This window comes from Nyctereutes procyonoides, unplaced genomic scaffold, assembly GCF_905146905.1.
Source record: "Nyctereutes procyonoides isolate TBG_1078 unplaced genomic scaffold, NYPRO_anot_genome, whole genome shotgun sequence".
Lineage (NCBI taxonomy): Eukaryota > Metazoa > Chordata > Mammalia > Carnivora > Canidae > Nyctereutes > Nyctereutes procyonoides.
In genome coordinates this window covers 23837928-23855700 of record NW_026575133.1, presented here as the reverse complement: position 1 = coordinate 23855700, position 17773 = coordinate 23837928, and the positions used below count along the sequence as shown (strand labels likewise).

Genomic DNA, 17773 nt, shown 5'->3' with positions numbered 1-17773 from the left:
AAGCAGAAAGCCTGGCGAATCGTAATACAGACCAACTGTCACCACGGAGAGAAAATTTAAGCCATTAAAACCATCTTCACTAAACACGGTCTCAGACTTTTTGCGTGGGCTCCTGGGTTGCGGAATGCCCTATCCAGAAGAACTAAGTTGTACGTGATTGCAGCCTTTTGCTTTGCAAAAACACAACCATGGATATATTCTTTTGAATACAGATGCCATCTCATCCGGAGATGATGAGGACGACACAGATGGCTCCGAGGATTTTGTCAGTGAGAACAGTAACAACAAGAGTAAGTAGTGGCCGTCTCGGAAGGTCCCCGAGAGAGCAGAGCCTGGTGGGAAGTCCGGACTCTAACCTGTCGTCTTGCCCACTCTTCGGGATGCCGTGTCCTGCGGCCCTCGCCTTTCTCCGCTGTCTACTCTCCTGACTTTCTAATCTGAGAATAAACCAGTGTTACTGTACACCCTTTTCTACTGTTTGTCCTTTCTTCTTGTGTCAGAAGCCCCTCTCTTCGGAAAGCAGTCACGATTTCTCTTTCCTCGATTTTCTTTTTCTCTCTGGTTTCTCACGGTTCGGTTCGGAGACATGACCCGAGTAGAACCACATGCCATCTTGGTTTCCTTTGACGGTCTGCGGCTTAGCTTCGTGGTTCTCCCTCCCCTGGGGGACATTGGGCAATGTTTGGTTATCTCAACAGGGGGAGGAGGGATGCCAGTGGCATCCAGTGGGTGGAAGCCGGGGGTGCTGCTCATAAACATCCTGCGATGTACAGGACAGCCCATAACAAAGAAGGATCTGGTCCAAAATGTCAGTAGTGCTGAGGTTGGGAAACCGTGGCCTTTTTACACATTACTGCGTGCCGAGAGGAAGTATGGGGGAGTGTGCCTTATTTTGCAGACAGTGATAGAGAAGCGAGTCTGCAAGTGCTGTTTGCTTTTTAAAGGCGGTTAATGCCGAGCAGTGACACAGGGCGGCCTTGGGATAGAAGCACGTGGCCTAACTTTATCACTTCTGAGTTGGGTGGCAAGTACTTCAACTTCATGCCTCAGTTTCTTCAGCTATAAAATGGGAATAGTAACAGTGTCTGATGGGGTTGCTACGAGGATTAGATGAGTTTGTATTTGTACAGCACTCCGAAGAGTGTGTGAGTTTGTTCAATAAAGAAGATAAAACAGAGCCTTAGATGTATTTCCAATAACATGGCTTGCATGCTCCCAAAGTGATCTTAACACTGGTCACCAGCATTCTTGGCTCAGGTGTTAGAGTCTACATTTTTTCAAAAGGATTTTAGTCAGTTCAATACATTTAAACAAGGCCTAAACGATAAGACAATTAGTTGCTAAAATAGGTGCAGAGCTGTTTGAGGGAAGACGAGGAAACTGATGCTGTTAGGGACCTGGTTAATGTGGTAAGTGGGGAATTGCATTTGTCCGCGAGTCTCCTAGTAGCTTAGGCAAAAAGGGAAATATTTTGGTCTGTAGTTTTCATTGTTTTGGCAAGAGAAAATTTAGGGCCTGGACCACTAACATTAGCATCATCTCTAAGAGCTTATTAGAAATGCATATGCTAAGGCCCCAACCCAGATGCACTGAATTAGAAACTCTGGGGGTGGTTCTCTTATACAGCGAAGAATGAGAAGCTCTGACTTAGGGATTCACATGTTGATGTGCCTTGAGCAGGAGTTTACTGTTAGAGCTTTTCTTTATAAAGCAGTGGGTGAGTGAAATGGTCTTCTGCTGTGATTTGTACCAACCCTCTAACAAAGTTATTATGATTAGTACTTAATTATTAAATCCTGGTACGTCCTCACTCCCTATTAGTTCTTAGGCTATAGCAGGGGAGGCAGTGAACGACCCGGCTTTGGAGGTCCTGCTTTGTGTAGGCTCCGTGCAGGTTGCTGGCTCAGGCAGTGCCCCCCATGTGCACCCTGACACCATAAGGTAGAGAGAGGTGCTATTCCTGTTTAATTGATCGGAAATCCATGATTCAGTGAGCAGAAGGCAAAGCTACCATTCGCTTGTAGGCTTTGTTGCATGTCGAATCACAACAGCCCTCTTCGGGTCCCCAGGGTGACGATGGGGGTGCAGTGAGATGCTTGCCTGCTGTGTACAGCTCTCAAGTGGTGCCCCTATGTCAGAATCTGGAGGCAGCTGGGTTGTGTTGGCATGCCTGCAAATTGCATTGTCCTGGTCATCAGTACTGTGTCGGATAGCATGTTACCAGGAATACTTGGGAAGGAGTAACATGTAACAGCAAGGTATAGGTTACGTAACAAGTAGGCTGAGTGACCTGAAGCTCTTTATGGTGATTGGGAAGGATTACCTGCCATGGACATCCAGGTTTATATCCTGAACACTGCTCCTAACTGCCCCCAGTGCCTGTGCAGACAGTCCAGGGAGTGGAGCACACTTAATGAATGCCATGCCTTCACCCTGCAACCAGGGTTCTATGTAATTAGCTCTCGAATGACACCAAGTCCGCCCCGAGTTGGGTGCTCTGCAGTGATTAAGGGCTGGTGTTAGCTGTACCAGGGAGATACTGCTGTCGGGAACTGCCTCTGTTTGGTGCCTGTGAAACATTAGATGCGATTTAAAGTGATAGCAGTTCTTAGCTGGCTACTTGGCCTCTGCCATCTGTTAGTGTGATTAGGCTGGTCTGATTCACAGGTGCAGCCTGGGGCAGCAGAGATTAAGCAGCTGTGGCCTGTGTGGACAGAGGAATGCCATGGCCAGGGTAATTGGCAAGGCGGGGAAGGGGATGTTGCCATTAAAACAATTTTTTGCCACCTCCAGTGTCAAATGCCTGACCTGATTAATAGGGAAAATTGTAGAAGCACCGAATTCCATGCATTTTCAGCCACCTGGAAAACACCCATGTGTCCAGATCGATTCCTTTGGTGCCTTCTGATTGTCTGGAAATGCCACTGGGGTGTGTTTGAAAGTTCCTCTTCATTGAAGTTAACAAATGATGCTCCAGTGACCCTGTGCTGACAGGGACATTTCTGGGCTTGTCTGAAGTTTTTTTTCTCTTTTTGGGTTGCTAGACGTTAGTTCTGCAGCCATCAGCTTGAAAACTACATTGCGTGGGTCATTCCCTCTGCTGGTGTGCTAGATTTTTGTTTATCTAATTTGGGTGGTTAGCTGTAAGAAGGTAAACTTATCTGCCTGGTGGGGTTCTTAAATTTTGTACAGAGTACAAAAAGCACCATGGTCAAATACAATGGCAAAATTAAGCCCCAAATGACGGCAAGATTGTTGAATGTTGGCCATGAAAGTAGATCTGATCTGATTTTCATAGGAATGTTTTGCAGTACTCAGGTTGACCTTACAGACTCTCACACCATTGTACAAAACACAGCTCAGCTCAAAAGTGGGCTCCCCTGTAGAGATTTCCCCGCTTACACAAGCTGATTGAGTGGCTTGATTTTGAAAATCCACCTGTCCTGTTCCCTAGTGTCTCTAGCATCACGGGCTGGTATCATGTTGTATCTCAGACCCGCCTTTCCCGGTAGACCACTTTGGGAGGCAGGGATTAGCTTGGATGTTGAGGGAATATTTTATGAAATTACAGTCCTCACATACATCTTCTACAGGTCTCATTACAAACGGTAATGCTCCGGTGTGATCTGCACATTAAGAGAATAAGCTGGTGTTCCCCAAAGTCTGTCCCATGGAACCCTAGTGCAGAATAATTCCGTGCCAAGAAGGAGTTGTATTTTGAAGTGAATTTGAAAAATGCCTCCTACTCTGACCCTTTCTCAGGGACTTACAGTGTCCATCAGCTAATACAAACTCTGCAGTGTTCAATGGTAAAACATCTGTTTAACTTTGGCCTTACCCAGGGTTTTCCAAACTCATTGACCATAAGATCCTTTTTAAAATACAGCATTTATTAACATCCTGTTGTACATGCTTTGAAAATCCCTGCAATGGGCAGATTTGATTGACCTGACTTTTCTCTTGCCTTTTAAGTCAAGTTCTTCCATCACAGATGTGAAGGGCATTCTCAGGTCATATTTTAGCAGCTGACTAGCTGATGACCTCACACCTTACCAGCGCTAGACGTTTCCCTGAGCGGAACAATCCCGTGATGTCATTACAAGCCTGGCTGCCAGGAAATAATGCTGCTTACATATGCCCTTTAGTGAAACAGACTTTCTCGGACAGAAAGTTAACAATTTCAAATGCTAATTTTTGAAATGCATCCAGGTTGAGGGTTTTGAAAAGTTCAGAGTTTATATGTCAGCAGGAAAAGCATAACTTAATTAGTCCTTGCCTCCCCTAGGTACAGGTAGCTTAATGGGTTATCTGGCAGCCAATGAGTAGACACTCCTGTCCATTTTTTTTTTCTCCGAGTGATTTTTTATTACCCCAAGCTTGTGTTTAAGTGATTAATATTTCTGAAGAGCTTGAGACTTCGTTCTTGGGAAGGCCGTGATTGACACAGTTCAGGTTAACTGCTGAACTAGAGGGAATTGACGGTGAGGCAGCTTTATCAAGATTTTTTGCTCCTGGAGTTGTTCTTTGAGTGAAGAGATAGACAAGCCCAGTTTTCTATTTTGGTTTCACTCCTGTTGAGACCTGCAGATAGATGCCCATCCTCCGTGTCAGGGAGAAAGGCAATTTTTTTTTTTTTTTTTTGGAACTTGCTAGGGAAAATGAAGGGACTTGGCTTGAGATTCCATACTCCTTTCATTGATAAACTTGCTGATAATAACATGTTACAGTTACCTTTGGTCTAATTGGGATATTTACTTGGTAGAGATTATATCTAAGTTGGTGAATGTTGTGTTGCAGCTTCCAGGAATTGAAAATAATAGTAGTAGTAGTAATAATAATAATAATTTTAAACTTAACCCAAAGCACACAGGCTTCCTCAATTTTTTGATGTTCCTTTGGAATGAGAAGCTCATCCTGAATTGGTTGGAGTGTTTTATCACACAAGCCAGGGATGGTGTTCTGTCTGGAAGGTTGGATTGAATTATCTCTTTTGGCCTCCCCTGTGGTCAACCAGCATAACCAACAAGTGGAGGGGTGGGGGGGGGGGTTTCTTTTGAAGGCAGATCCTAGGAGCTCCCACAGGCAGCTAGTCTCCCAGTGGGCTCAGGCATTTCTAATGAGGGTCACTTGCCTGGTTTGTTGTAATGTGTTTCTTATCAAGTGTCTCACTGGTCAGCAAGTTGTTGTTTTTAATGAGATTCTCAAATAAAGCCCGCTGCCCCCATAATCACGCACTCACTCACATCTCTGTATTTTGTTAGAGTTGTTTTCTCTTAGTGTACGCAAAACTGAAAACAGATGAACCTCAGTCTACTGGAAGGATGGGGGTAGAGCTCAGAGACATCCTCCCACCCCTACCCCAGTCAGGGTCAAAGCATTCAAATGTCCTGATTAGTGATATTTTTAAAGGCCCTAATTATAGACTTAAGACAGAGGCCTTAGTAAGGCTTTAGGGAGTTTGTGAGACTTAATCTAGGAGCTGAAACAGGCTGTTTTTTTATTTTTGCATCAATAAAAATACAGTTGGCAGTCATCAGTGTCCACAGCTCACATAAATCTTGAACTTTTGACTTAATTACCATGGGAGAGTTCAAAGGGCAGGCTGGAATGGTTGAAAGAGCATTGCCCAGGGAGCTGGAGGCCTGGTTCTAGCCTCAGCCTGGCCTTGGACATGCAACCTTGATCAGATCACTTGACCTTTCTGGGTGACATTGATCACATCAGCCATTAGACCAGATGGTCACTGAGGCCTGTTGGTACAGTGGTAATGTGATTCTTTGTTTTTCCTTTATTTTTTTTATTTTTTATTTTATTTTAATTTATGATAGTCACACACACACACACAGAGAGAGAGAGAGAGAGAGAGAGAGAGGCAGAGACACAGGCAGAGGGAGAAGCAGGCTCCACGCACCGGGAGCCTGATGTGGGATTCGATCCTGGGTCTCCAGGATCGCGCCCTGGGCCAAAGGCATGCGCCAAACCGCTGCGCCACCCAGAGATCCCTGTTTTTCCTTTAAACCGCTGGGCTGTGTTCTCTTTTTGATTCCAGAAAGAGAGGAGACCATAGATCTTAGCTGTCAATATTGGGATATGTAGTGGGGCATGTAAGGGCTACTGTGGGGGTAGCCCATGTTTTCATTTGCATGGTCAAAAGAAACCCTCTAATCCTACCATTTGTTGACACAATCAATATCTGCCTAGAGAATACCTAAACATAATGTTAGGAGGGTGAGGGACCTTACTAGAACATTCAGTTCAACTCCCTCATTATATAGCTCAAGCTTTTAACAGTTATCCAGCTTGTACATATGTCGGTCTGTCCATCCATCCATCCATGCATCCATCCTTCCAATAAACACTTGAGCATCTTCTCCATGAGCCAAACACAGCTCGAGCTGTACCCTCCAGGTGCTCTACTCTTGTTGGTCAGCAGACCTTGAAACGGATACATTTCAGTATGGAGACAGCCTGGTGATGGAAACACACATAAATGACAAAGAGGTGGCCCAGCGAAGGAATATGATGTATCTTCACTGTGAGGTGGAGGTGATGTGTCAAAGAGACTTCGAGGGAAGTTTTTGTGGAGTTACACATCTCTGTTTAACCAGCACATCTTGAGAGACTACTGCTATATTAAAAGTAAAGTTTTATTAGCATTTTCACTAATAGACAATAACTGTATGGAAAATGATATTGAGTAGGTATAGTATTCCTTGATGGGATTATTTATGTATGTATGTATGTATTATTATTATTTTTTTTGGCTGAGTTTTACTGTTCCTTTAACCTCACTGTTAGTATTCAATGACTAGGAGAGCATCATTCTTCTGTTACATGTTACATTGGAAGATCTGAGAAGGTCAGAGCAGAAGGGACCCACATATACTATAGTTCAACTTGTTTACCTCTGATTTAGCAGAATTCATTTTTTTATGCCATCTGAGATTTATATCACCATTCCTTTTCTGTTGAGAGAGTTTAAATTCATTCCTCTTACCATCCCTAAGATGATGCCAGGGAAGAAGACCCATTAAGTGGGATCAAAGAAGACACTTCTTTGAAACATGTTGTAGCCTTTGCTTGCAGTTTCATCTTTTATGAAGTTGTTGAGGAAATGTTTGTACTGAACACCTACTATGTGCAAGGGTCATCTTGCTTTTGTAAATCATTGATTTGTTAAGTGAGTTCCTTCTCCAAATGAAAGTTAACACTGTTCACCAGCCACTGTATGAAAAGAGGCTGCCTCAGGTAGAAGAGCCTGGTCCTGGCTTCTTACCAGCTGCTTTATTGTGGTTGGTGTATATGTGTGTGTGTGTGTATGTGTGTGTTGGGGGGGGGGCGGGGAGCAGTGGTGTCTGGCGTTTCCGTGTATCCAGACTGCAAAAATGGCAGGAAATATCGAATACAAAGTTCGCAGAGGACATGAGGCCACTGATGAAGGAAGCGCACCTAGGGCTGGTCACAGTCTCATTATTTTTCTAGACCTTCTCGATTCTTCAGACTTCACATAAAACTAGTTTATTTCAGGAGGAGCCAGTATAAAATAATTCCTCCCTTCCAGCATCATGCTCATTAAAAACAATTCGTGAGCTCAACACCTTCCAGGAAAGCCTAGTCACAGAAGTGTGTTGTCCCGTGTGATGTTAGCACTCAGCCAGAGTGCGACGGAGCAGAGCGTTGGGGTGGCCCATCACTGCCTCACGGAACTTCGAAAACTTGACAGCTTATCTGTTGAGTCACTATTTACAGGTATTCAGGGAAAGAGAGTGTTGCAGATGTAGGTTTAAATAGGTAACCCTGTAGGCGGTCTGCTTCTACTCTGTTGATTGGCTCGTACACTGCCCTGCCCACCTTGCACCTCTGTGGCTTTTTTCTTCTTTTCTCTCTCTCTCTCTCTCTCTCTCTCTCTCTCTCTCTCTCTCTCTCTTTTTTCCTCTGTGGCTTTAGATGACAAGCTTGGTGCCCATACTCTGCTTCATGGCCATGTGTCTATTTTGCACGAGCAGATTTTATAGGTGCAGTTTTGACGATTGAAATTTTACCGCAGGGAAGTGGCTTCCTGCCAGAAATTCCAGCAAAATTCTTTCACCCTTGTCCTTAAATCATTTCTTAGGTGCCAAGACAAAGGTGTTGGTTGCCAGTATGCTGTTGCCACAGGCCATGACCGTACGGGCTCATGTGGTCTGGGCTGATCCCCATGTGGGTTACAGCCTCCCTGACAGCTTAGCCCAGTGAGGGAGGAACACAGCAACATTCCTAGTTCCTTTAACTAAATCCTACTTTTTAACATTTTAGGGAATGTAAAAATCCTGCCCCGTGGAATGTAAGCACATATCTGTTGATTTCTTTTATATAAAAAAGAAAAGACATTCCAAAGGATCAACTCAGCCATAATTGATGTTATCTCAAAGAGTTATTACATTAATATTTAGCTAATTCATATGAATAGGCTATTGTGTTTACTTAAACAAATGACATGAGTACAGACACCTGACAGCATGAGGTATGCTTTTCATTTAGGTCAGATTTATAAAAGTCTTTGTGTAGCGACAAAGCTCATTATTTATTTTGTGCTCTTAATGGTTTCTTTTTAGTGGCTGTGGCTGTGGATGGATTTTTCTAAGTAGAAGCTTTTAAAATGAAAGATTATTGAAATTGTTCCAGTATATGCCAGGCTCTGGGAGTCTTGTGATGAATAGCAATCAAGTACTCCCTGGTAAACCCTCAGAAGAATGGGTGTGTTCATGGGCATTTGACAGCCAAAGCCAATGGCTACCAAGTTGCCTACTCATTGCAGATACAACCGGATTCAGAGAAAAGTGTGCAGCTCCGTTCTTATTCCCTTGGCTCTCCTCCTGGCCCCACTCTGGCTTTCTCTCCTACACATGACCGACCACCTCAGTTTTGTCTTGCTTGCACTGTCTTGGCATTGGGTAGACACCATCTATATCCTACCTTGATACTTAGATAAACAAGGATAAAGAAGATACAACATGCTCTTGTTAAGAAATCTCGGCCCCACCTTTTATAGCCAGGTTTCAAGAGCAAGGGTGAGGCAAACAGGATTGGATTTTTTAAAAAATTTTATTTATTTATTCATGAGAGACATAGAGAGAGGCAGAGACACAGGCAGAGGGAGGAGAAGCAGGCCCCATACAGGAGCCCAATGTGGGACTCGATCCCAGAACTCCAGAATCACATCCTGAGCCGAAGGCAGATGCTCAGCCGCCAAGCCACCCAGGCGTCCCGGGTTGGGTGTTTTGAATGCAGTTTTTCCAATTTCTAATTCTGCCGTGGAAGTCTGGCTATTAAGAAGGGGATTGTTACCCACCCCGGGAGCAGGCGAGCAGGCTGTGTCATCCACAGAATAGAGACTTGTAAATCCACATCACAGGCACAACCCCTGCCTGGACCTGTTTGCCTCTGGCTTGTGAAGTGTGCGTGCTGCTGCTCAGTCTAAGCCTCATCAGCAGTAAACACAGTTATGAATCTGTCTTCTAGAGTTCCAGCGTTCTAGAATGTTCTAGAACGTCCAAGGCCCTGTTGAAGTTTGTTTTAGGGAAATTTTGGCTACCAGTTTGCTGAGACAGAAACATACATGTGAAAAGTTAAATAGCTATACGAGATTTCTGTGGAACTTTAGGGCAAGTAATAAAGAAGGTGGTGTGCCTTTGGCCCGGGCTGGCTGTTCTAACTCTGGTCTTTAACATCAGAGTGGTTGAAGGTATGGATTCCGACCCCTTGGAGCAGCTGGTTCTTACCAGCCATGGAGAGTAGGGGCAAAGACTGTGGGCTCTGGAATCAGACTGCTTTGGCTCAAATCTGCCCACACCTCTTCCCAGCTTTGTATCTTCTCCGTGCATCAGTTTCCTTGTCTGTAAACAAGGATTATAATAATGCCTTTCTCATCAGATTGGTGTCAGGGTTAATATGTTAAACACGGGAGAGTTTTTAGAGCTCTGTTTGCAAATAAGCACTCGGTCAATAGTGCTCATTAGCCATTGTTGGCGGGCATAAAGAATTTATGGTGGTATTCTGGATCCATGCTGTGGTTCTTTTTTTTTTTAATTAATTAATTAATTAATTAATTTATTTTTTTATGATAGTCACACACACACAGAGAGAGAGAGAGGCAGAGACACAGGCAGAGGGAGAAGCAGGCTCCATGCACCGGGAGCCCGATGTGGGACTTGATCCCGAGTCTCCAGGATCGTGCCCTGGGCCAAAGGCAGGCGCTAAACCGCTGCGCCACCCAGGGATCCCGTGCTGTGGTTCTTACTTAGATAAAATGCCCTTCATTTGGCAATTTAAAGAGTTCTCTCTTCTCTTGAGTTTAAAGAATCACTTGTATCCAGGACTTTGCAGGCCATTTAGAGGGCTCAACCTGACCTAACATGTAATCAGTAGGAATCTGTTAAATTTGATCTTTTTAGATACACGATGATAGAATTATGGCATCCACAACCACCGAAAAATCTTTTCTCCATTTAAAAAAATTAATACCTACTTAGTGATAGGGTGCTGGGAAATTAATGATGCCTCCTTGAATAATTGATCATATCAGTATAGGAAGTAATATTATTGATTATCCTTTACAGCTTCAGTGGGTAAGTTGACTTGGCCTCAAGAGCACACTTGGTGTGTGTATGTGATCACTGTGTGTTTGTGACCACTTGCTAGGTGTGCTGATCTAAAATGATACATTTTGGAGGACTCAGCTGTTGTTAGTTACTGTATGTGTTGTCACTGTTTATAGAAAGTAGCATTTGAAAACATGATTTCCCCATGAATTTATATTCTGGCACCAGGAAGGAGGGAGAGAAGGTACCTCAAACACTTTTTTTCCCCGTTAAGAGACACAGACTAACGAGCAGTGCATCTCCAGGGACCTTCTGCTGGGCCATCTGCTAGACTTCAGAAAATTTTTTTCCTAATGTAAATATTACCCAAGGATTTTTGAGGCTGTCAGCTCGCTCACATACAAAATAACATTATCTTCCCTGTTATGGAAATGAAGCTCTCCTTCTCTGTACATTGTAATGTTGTTTTCCACCCCAGGGGCGCCTTACTGGACCAACACAGAAAAGATGGAAAAGCGTCTGCACGCTGTCCCTGCGGCCAATACTGTCAAGTTTCGCTGTCCAGCTGGGGGGAATCCAACACCAACTATGAGGTGGCTGAAGAACGGAAAGGAGTTTAAGCAGGAACATCGCATTGGAGGCTATAAGGTAGAATGAAGTTTTCACAGTGTTCTGTGTCTCCCATTTCTATTAATCCATTTTTTAAGGAGTTGCAAGGTAACAGGAACCAGAAGGAGTATTTAAAAAAACAAAACAAAACAAAACAGTGATTATCCTAATTGGTCATTTCCATGGTTGATATTTTTAAAAAGTTTTCCTGGACTCGCATGTTCTTGAAAAGCATAATCTCCATTTGCATTGTTCTTTATTGTGAGAAGCGTTTAATAACAGAAGGGTAGAAAGTTGAGAGTCTGTTTTCTATATGCTTTATAGTCTGTAAAACTGAAACTGGAGCAGAATCGGAGAAGCGTAAGGGTACTTGCCCTGTTTGAGCAGGATTGTACGAGTGTGGATGGACTTGGTGTGGACGCTGGGTATGAAATGTTACTTCTTAAGAGAGAGTGCTTCTGTGGTGACAGAGGCGATCTCTCTGTCCCCATCTGCAAGGGTCTGGAGGGCCCATCACAGAATGTGGTGAAGTTTAGTCTCATCACTCGAGGGGGAGGTGGAAACGGACAACCATCTCCCTAAAGAGGCCTGTAAATGCCCCATTCAGGGTCTTGTTTATGCATTTGGACATTGCTGAGCATCCTCTGTGGCTGGCATCGTCCAGGGCGCTGGACGAGGCACAGCCCCATCTCACAGGGGTTCCTCGCCCTTGGGAAGGCCGACCAGACAGCTGTGATCTGAATGCGCCGAGGCCAGAAGAGCATGTTGTCCTGTGGATGTGCAGGGAGGGAATATGTTGGCTATCTGGGATGCCAAGGATGATAGAGGTCAGGAGGGGTTCCTGGGCTGAGTTTGAAGGAAGGGGAAGAGAGACCTGGATTCTCTACATTGCTTAGCGTGGAAGGGGAGGCCTTGAGGAATTTAGTCTATGAGGAAGGCTTATGGAACTTCACTATGACATTCTTTGGTGTGTTTGGAAAGCAAGCGTAGGTGCATTAGTTACCTATTACTGTGTAACAAACTACCCCCACGGCGCAGTGGTTTTAAACAACATTTATTATCTCACAGTTTCTGTGGGGCAGGAATCCAAGTGTGGCTTAGTTGTGCCTTCCATGGCCAGGTCTGTCCTGGGACTAAGATTTCAGCTAAGTCTGGAGTCTGATTTGTAGGATCAGCCTCGGGGAAGGACCTGCTCCCAGACTCGTTCCTGTGGTTGTTGGATTCACTAATTTGCAGGTTGTTGGGCTGAGGGCTTTAGTTTCTCCCTGACTGTGGGCTGGAGGCTGCCCTCAGCTCCTTGCCCTGCAGGCCTCTTGGTCTGGTAGCTGGCTCCCTCAGGGAGAGCAGACACGAAGAGGTAGTGTGTGAACAAGACAAGTCACAGCCTTTGGTAACCTAATCGTGGAAGTGACCTCCTACCACTTTGGCTGTTTTCTCTTCTTAAACAGATCATTAGGGGAGGAGACAAATTCCCCAAGGGCATGAACATATCAGAAGACCGGGGGTCAGGGAGCCATTTGGGCAATCTGCAGTGGGGCTAAAATAGAGGATGCTCTAGCCCAGATTCCAGGTCCTTAAGAACCAGGTAGAAGAGGATTTCTTGGTGGATGGACTTCTCTGCTACAGCTGTGTCCACCACACTGTTGTCACTTGGGAGGGCATGTGAGAGCCCTGACCCCATAACTCGTGTGATTAAACGGGCCTCCTCTCCACAAAAGCATGCCCTGGAGCCCTTTCCTAAGACACCATCCCCAATTCTCATCTTGAAAGGGTTGTTTGCTTCAAAAATGTTTGACTTTTGTTTTAACATTTGAAAATACCAGAAGCCGAAGCCTAGTGGACCACAGGAGGAAAGCCTATGAGTAAATTTCTGAGTGCGTGCATGGGGCAGTTTGTGCGTGCAAACAGATGTGAGGCACATCTGCTGCTAGGTTCGTGCCTTGGAAGCTGTGGAAGGAGACACAGTCGTGCCTGTCTTGCATGACTCCTGCTTGTTGGCGGGAGCAGTAGGCAGGAGGGTGCTTTGTCTCTTTGCTCTTAGATCAACGCTTACACCAGGCACGGTGAGATCGGAGGGTTAGCTTGCTCTTTTCTTTTTTCTTTTTTTCATAAAGGATGATTAGACAGCGATTTCCTTAGGTGGGTGCTGGTTGGAAAGGAGGAGTTAAAACCACTACAGTTGTGGCCTCAGGACTGTTCTAAGAGGCACATGCTCTCTGAGAACATATTTGATGCAGTTCCAATGGTTCATTTCAATACACTGAAGCAGTGGTCAAAATCCTGGTGGTTGATGAGTTTCCTCACTTAAGACAGCCTTGGAAATAAGGAAGAAGAATTGATGAGCTCCCAGAAAGAAACTCCTGGTCTCAAAATAAATAGGACCAACATCATTATTATGGGTAAGGAGCTTTTTGCAAATCTGAATTAGTGATTATAAATGCGCTAGAAGACTAAGGGTGCCTGATGAGGAAATGCTGCTTGATTTTTAACAGGTGCAGTTCAGTTTTAATTATTGAGGGCGATACTGCGCTAACGGAAGAGCACTGTTCTAAAAGCAGACCTTCAGTGGAATACCTTTAGCCTGTTTCCTTGGAGGTGCAGATGATGGAATGATTTTTCTTGTTTCCCATTTGAGCCATTTCCGGAGTGAGAGAGAATGGGAATTTGAGTGCATGGGAACAAAAATCTCAAGTATTTTTTGCCTTAGGGGCACCTGGCTGGCTAAGTTGGTGGAGCATAGAACTCTTGATCTTGGGGTTGTGGGTTTGAGTCCCGCACTGAATGTAGAGATTACCTAAAAGATAAGATCTTAAAAAAAATAAAGTATATATTGCCACTGAGAAAAAAAGAACAAGTTGGGCAGAGTATTGACCTTTGGAATGTGGTATGCTGGCCTTGCAGTGATGAGGGCACATTTCTGGTCCTGCTGGACTTTCTCTGGAGAAGGGTCTATGGAAATGCTTGAGCACTCCTAGGGTGTGATGGGGGTGTCACTCCATCAAATGCAAAGGTGGTCAACCTGGGTTTAGGAAAGGGTTTTCACAACAATTGTGGCATTATTGGACATTGATTTGGTGATGCTGATTCCGTCAGAAATCCATTGAGCTTCTGGGACTCGAAAGGGAAAGAGATTGCTCATCTCCTGGGAAAACATAGTTACCTAAAGCCTAAGCCTTACTGTTGATGTGTTGGACTCACCACAGGTCCCCAGGTCTTGAGTCCTGGGTGGTCACAGAGACCGGCAGCCCTGCTCCCACCACGAGTTCAAGCTGTCTGGCTGGTGCTGGCCTCTTCAGGGCCTGACCGGGGCAGTTGGGAGCATGGTTGCTACAGGTGGGTCTTTGTTACCTACAGAGACTTCTGCTTCTCCCAACATTCGACCTGAGGGAATCAGGGTACAGTGCAGTCCCCACAAAGCAGAGACCCCATTGACATGTGGACAGCCTGCTGTCCAAATGTCCCTCTCCCCTGCCTCCCATCCCTTTGCCACTTTATTTAACGAAGAAGCAAAGTGTCAAGTTTTCCAAGATGTATTTTTCCAGAAAGCAAGACCTGAAAGTTTCCACAAACAGATGTGTGTTATTTCTGTGATTTTTTTTTCCTTCATAAATCTCATTCCATAAACCGTGGTTGCTCTGTCTGTCAGCTCAGCTGTCGGTCTAGCTCTTTCTGCGTGTTTATGGATCAGCCACCTTGGCCCTTGTACACTGTGTTACAGCTTGTTTTGAAATGGTGTGCATATGGGGGCCAGTGAAGGGAGGAGGGAACAAACATAAACATCAAAACAAAATGAAAGGGAATTATGAAATGGGACAAAGCTCATTTTAATTAAAATGACCAGTAGAGCTCTTTGGTATTCTGTGGTTCAGTCTGATTTATCAAAGACTTCATGCTGAGCCTTCTAAGGTGATTTAACAGTCATATTATTGTTTTCTTAGTATGTGGGCAAAGGCTGGTGGGATGTTATTATTTACGGTGATAAGGGTTGACTTGAAGCATAACTATATGTCCCTAATTGTACTCATGCCTGGGCTCTTTCATCAATCTTGACTGTGGGTGAGTTATTTAAGCTCTCCTTGTTTTAGGTCGCCTAGCCTTAAAATGAAGTTTGGATGGATAGTCTTGAACATCTGATCCCTTCCAACTGTGATTTAGTAGCATAACCACCAACCATTTTTTTTTATCATAAACAAGAACATAGATTTTTTTTTTAAAGAAAGCGGTTACCTTTAAGGCTAGATATTTCAAAGGGCTCTGAACAGTAATTACAATCTAATGCAGAAAAGCAAGAAGACCAAGGTAATTAGTAGACCACCTCAGTTCCCAACTCATTCCTAGGTAATGACTCAAGCATAGAGGGCAAGAGTAGTCTTAAAACTGCCTTGTGTGCTGCTGACTAACTGCAGAAGAACCCAGAGAGATCACAGAACACAGCACCCCCTCAAGCTGGCCATGGAAGTGGCACCTGAGCAGGTGAGCTTCAGGCATCCTGGAGCTGAGAACTCCCATGGAGCCCCTGAGCAGAGTAGGGCATTGTAGGGTCTGTACTGTCTGTTCCCTGGTATGTTTCAGGTCCAAGGAGAGATGAGGTGAAACCCGTTTCAATCCAACTAAACTGGTGGTTTTGCTGGATAGGTTAATGAGATTTACATTTTCCAGGTTACTTAGATGTCGTATTAGAGACTTTTGATTAAATGTTATGCCTAATCCTGGGGTGCCTGAGTGACTCAGACTGTTAAGTGTCTGCCTTCAGTGCAGGTCGTGATCCCAGGGTCCTGGGATCAAGCCCCATGTGCCCCCCGCCTGCTTCTCCCCCTGGTTTTGCTCTCTCTTTCTCTCTCTCAGATGAATAAATAAAATCTTTTTAAAAAAATGTTATCCCAAAGTGTGTTTATTTGGAAAAATCACTATTGATGTCCTTATCAATATATTTATATCTTGTTGAGCTCTTTTTTTCAGCCAAGGCATTTCAGCTTTGATCCCAGATCAGGCCATCTGTGATGAGGAAGCTGATGTGTGTTGTTTTCAGCCAGCACGCACTGACTGCTCACCTATCTTGTGATTGTCCTGGGTGCCTCTCCCGTCTGCCATGGCTTTGGGTCCCTGTGCAGCCCAAAGAGGGGGGCACTGTTATTTCGTCCCTTTTTCAGATGAGGCTTGTCACGTGGCTCCTCAGTGGTGGAGCTGCCATTTGGACCCAGGTGGTTTTCCCCCAAAGTTCATGCTCTTACTAAACTGTTTTCTTCAAATGTGGTTCCATGTTTTTATTAAAAAAACAAAACGGGGATCCCTGGGTGGCGCAGCGGTTTGGCGCCTGCCTTTGGCCCAGGGCGCGATCCTGGAGACCCGGGATCGAATCCCACGTCGGGCTCCCGGTTCATGGAGCCTGCTTCTTCCTCTACCTATGTCTCTGCCTCTCTCTCTCTCTCTCTGTGTGACTATCATAAATAAATAAAAATTAAAAAAAAATATATTTTAAAAAAACAAAACGAAACAAAAAACAACTGTGATCTCTTAGAAACATGGAGGTAGTAGTGGCATCCTAAAGCACATGTAAGTGTCTGCCCAAGGTACACTGTTGAGAGCAAAGTGCAGCATGTAGTCCATGATCTGTGTAGGATTTTTCAAAATTACGGTAAAATATAATATAAATTTTGTCATTTATTTTTCACCTGAAGCAAAACACTCTCCATTAAGCAATAATTTTCTATTCCTCTTCCTGCCAATCATCCCCGGCTTCCCCGGCCCTGGTCCCTCTAATCTCTCTGTCTCTCGATTTGCCTGCTGCAGGTATTTCCTGCAAGTGGGATCCTAGGATATTTGTCCTTTCATCTGGGTTCAGATGTGTTGTAGCAAAAATCATACCTTTATTCCTTTTTAGGGCTGGATAATGTTCCATTATATGGATAGGCTCCTTTGATTTATCCATTCATCTGTTGATGGGATTTTTCCACCTGTTGGCTCTTGTGAACCATTCAGCTATGAACATGGGGGCACAGGTATCAGAGTCCTTGCTTGCAGTTCCTTTGGGTGTATACCTAGCAGTGTGATTGCTGGGTCATTGGGTGATTCTTCATTTAGCTTTTTGAGGAAGATCATGAGATTTTTATTATTTTATTTTATTTTTTTAAAGATTTTATTTATTCATGAAAGACACACAGAGAGGCAGAGACATAGGCAGAGGAGGAAGGGAAGAAGCAGGCTCCCTGAGGGGAGCCCAGTGTGGGACTCTATATCCCAGGACCCTGGGATCACGACCTGAGCCTAAGGCAGATGCTCAACCTCTGAGCCACTCAGGTGCCCCGGTCATGACATTTTTAGAGTTAAATTTGAAAGGCAGTGACCCTGCTGGCAGTCCTCCCCCCCCCCCCCCAGCGCCTTCCAGAGCCCCTTCAGGCATCTGAGGACAGCCTTGCATTTTGTAATTCTCTTCTGACTCCTCTGGGAGACCCATGCATTGTTCACTGAGTGCAGGAAAGTTTCTGCAGTTGGGTGTTAGAGGGTCAGAGCTCACCTCGCCCTGTTCTGTGGACACCTCCTGAAAAGCAAACTTCGGGAGTTTAAGCATTAATCAGATTGGCATT

At 44.7% G+C, this 17773-nt stretch overlaps 1 protein-coding gene across 5 annotated transcripts in view; it reads left to right on the top strand.

Moving 5' to 3' along the window:
* FGFR2 (fibroblast growth factor receptor 2) overlaps positions 1-17773 on the top strand; it is a 102787-nt gene that overhangs the window by 24869 nt on the left and 60145 nt on the right. For 4 of the 5 annotated variants that reach the window (XM_055345946.1, XM_055345945.1, XM_055345948.1 and 1 more), the window contains 2 exons: positions 213-290; positions 11059-11228. In XM_055345946.1, coding sequence (XP_055201921.1) covers positions 213-290; positions 11059-11228 — 248 coding nt within the window. The remainder of the gene's footprint in view (positions 1-212; positions 291-11058; positions 11229-17773) is intronic. The other variant, XM_055345949.1, reaches the window with a different exon arrangement.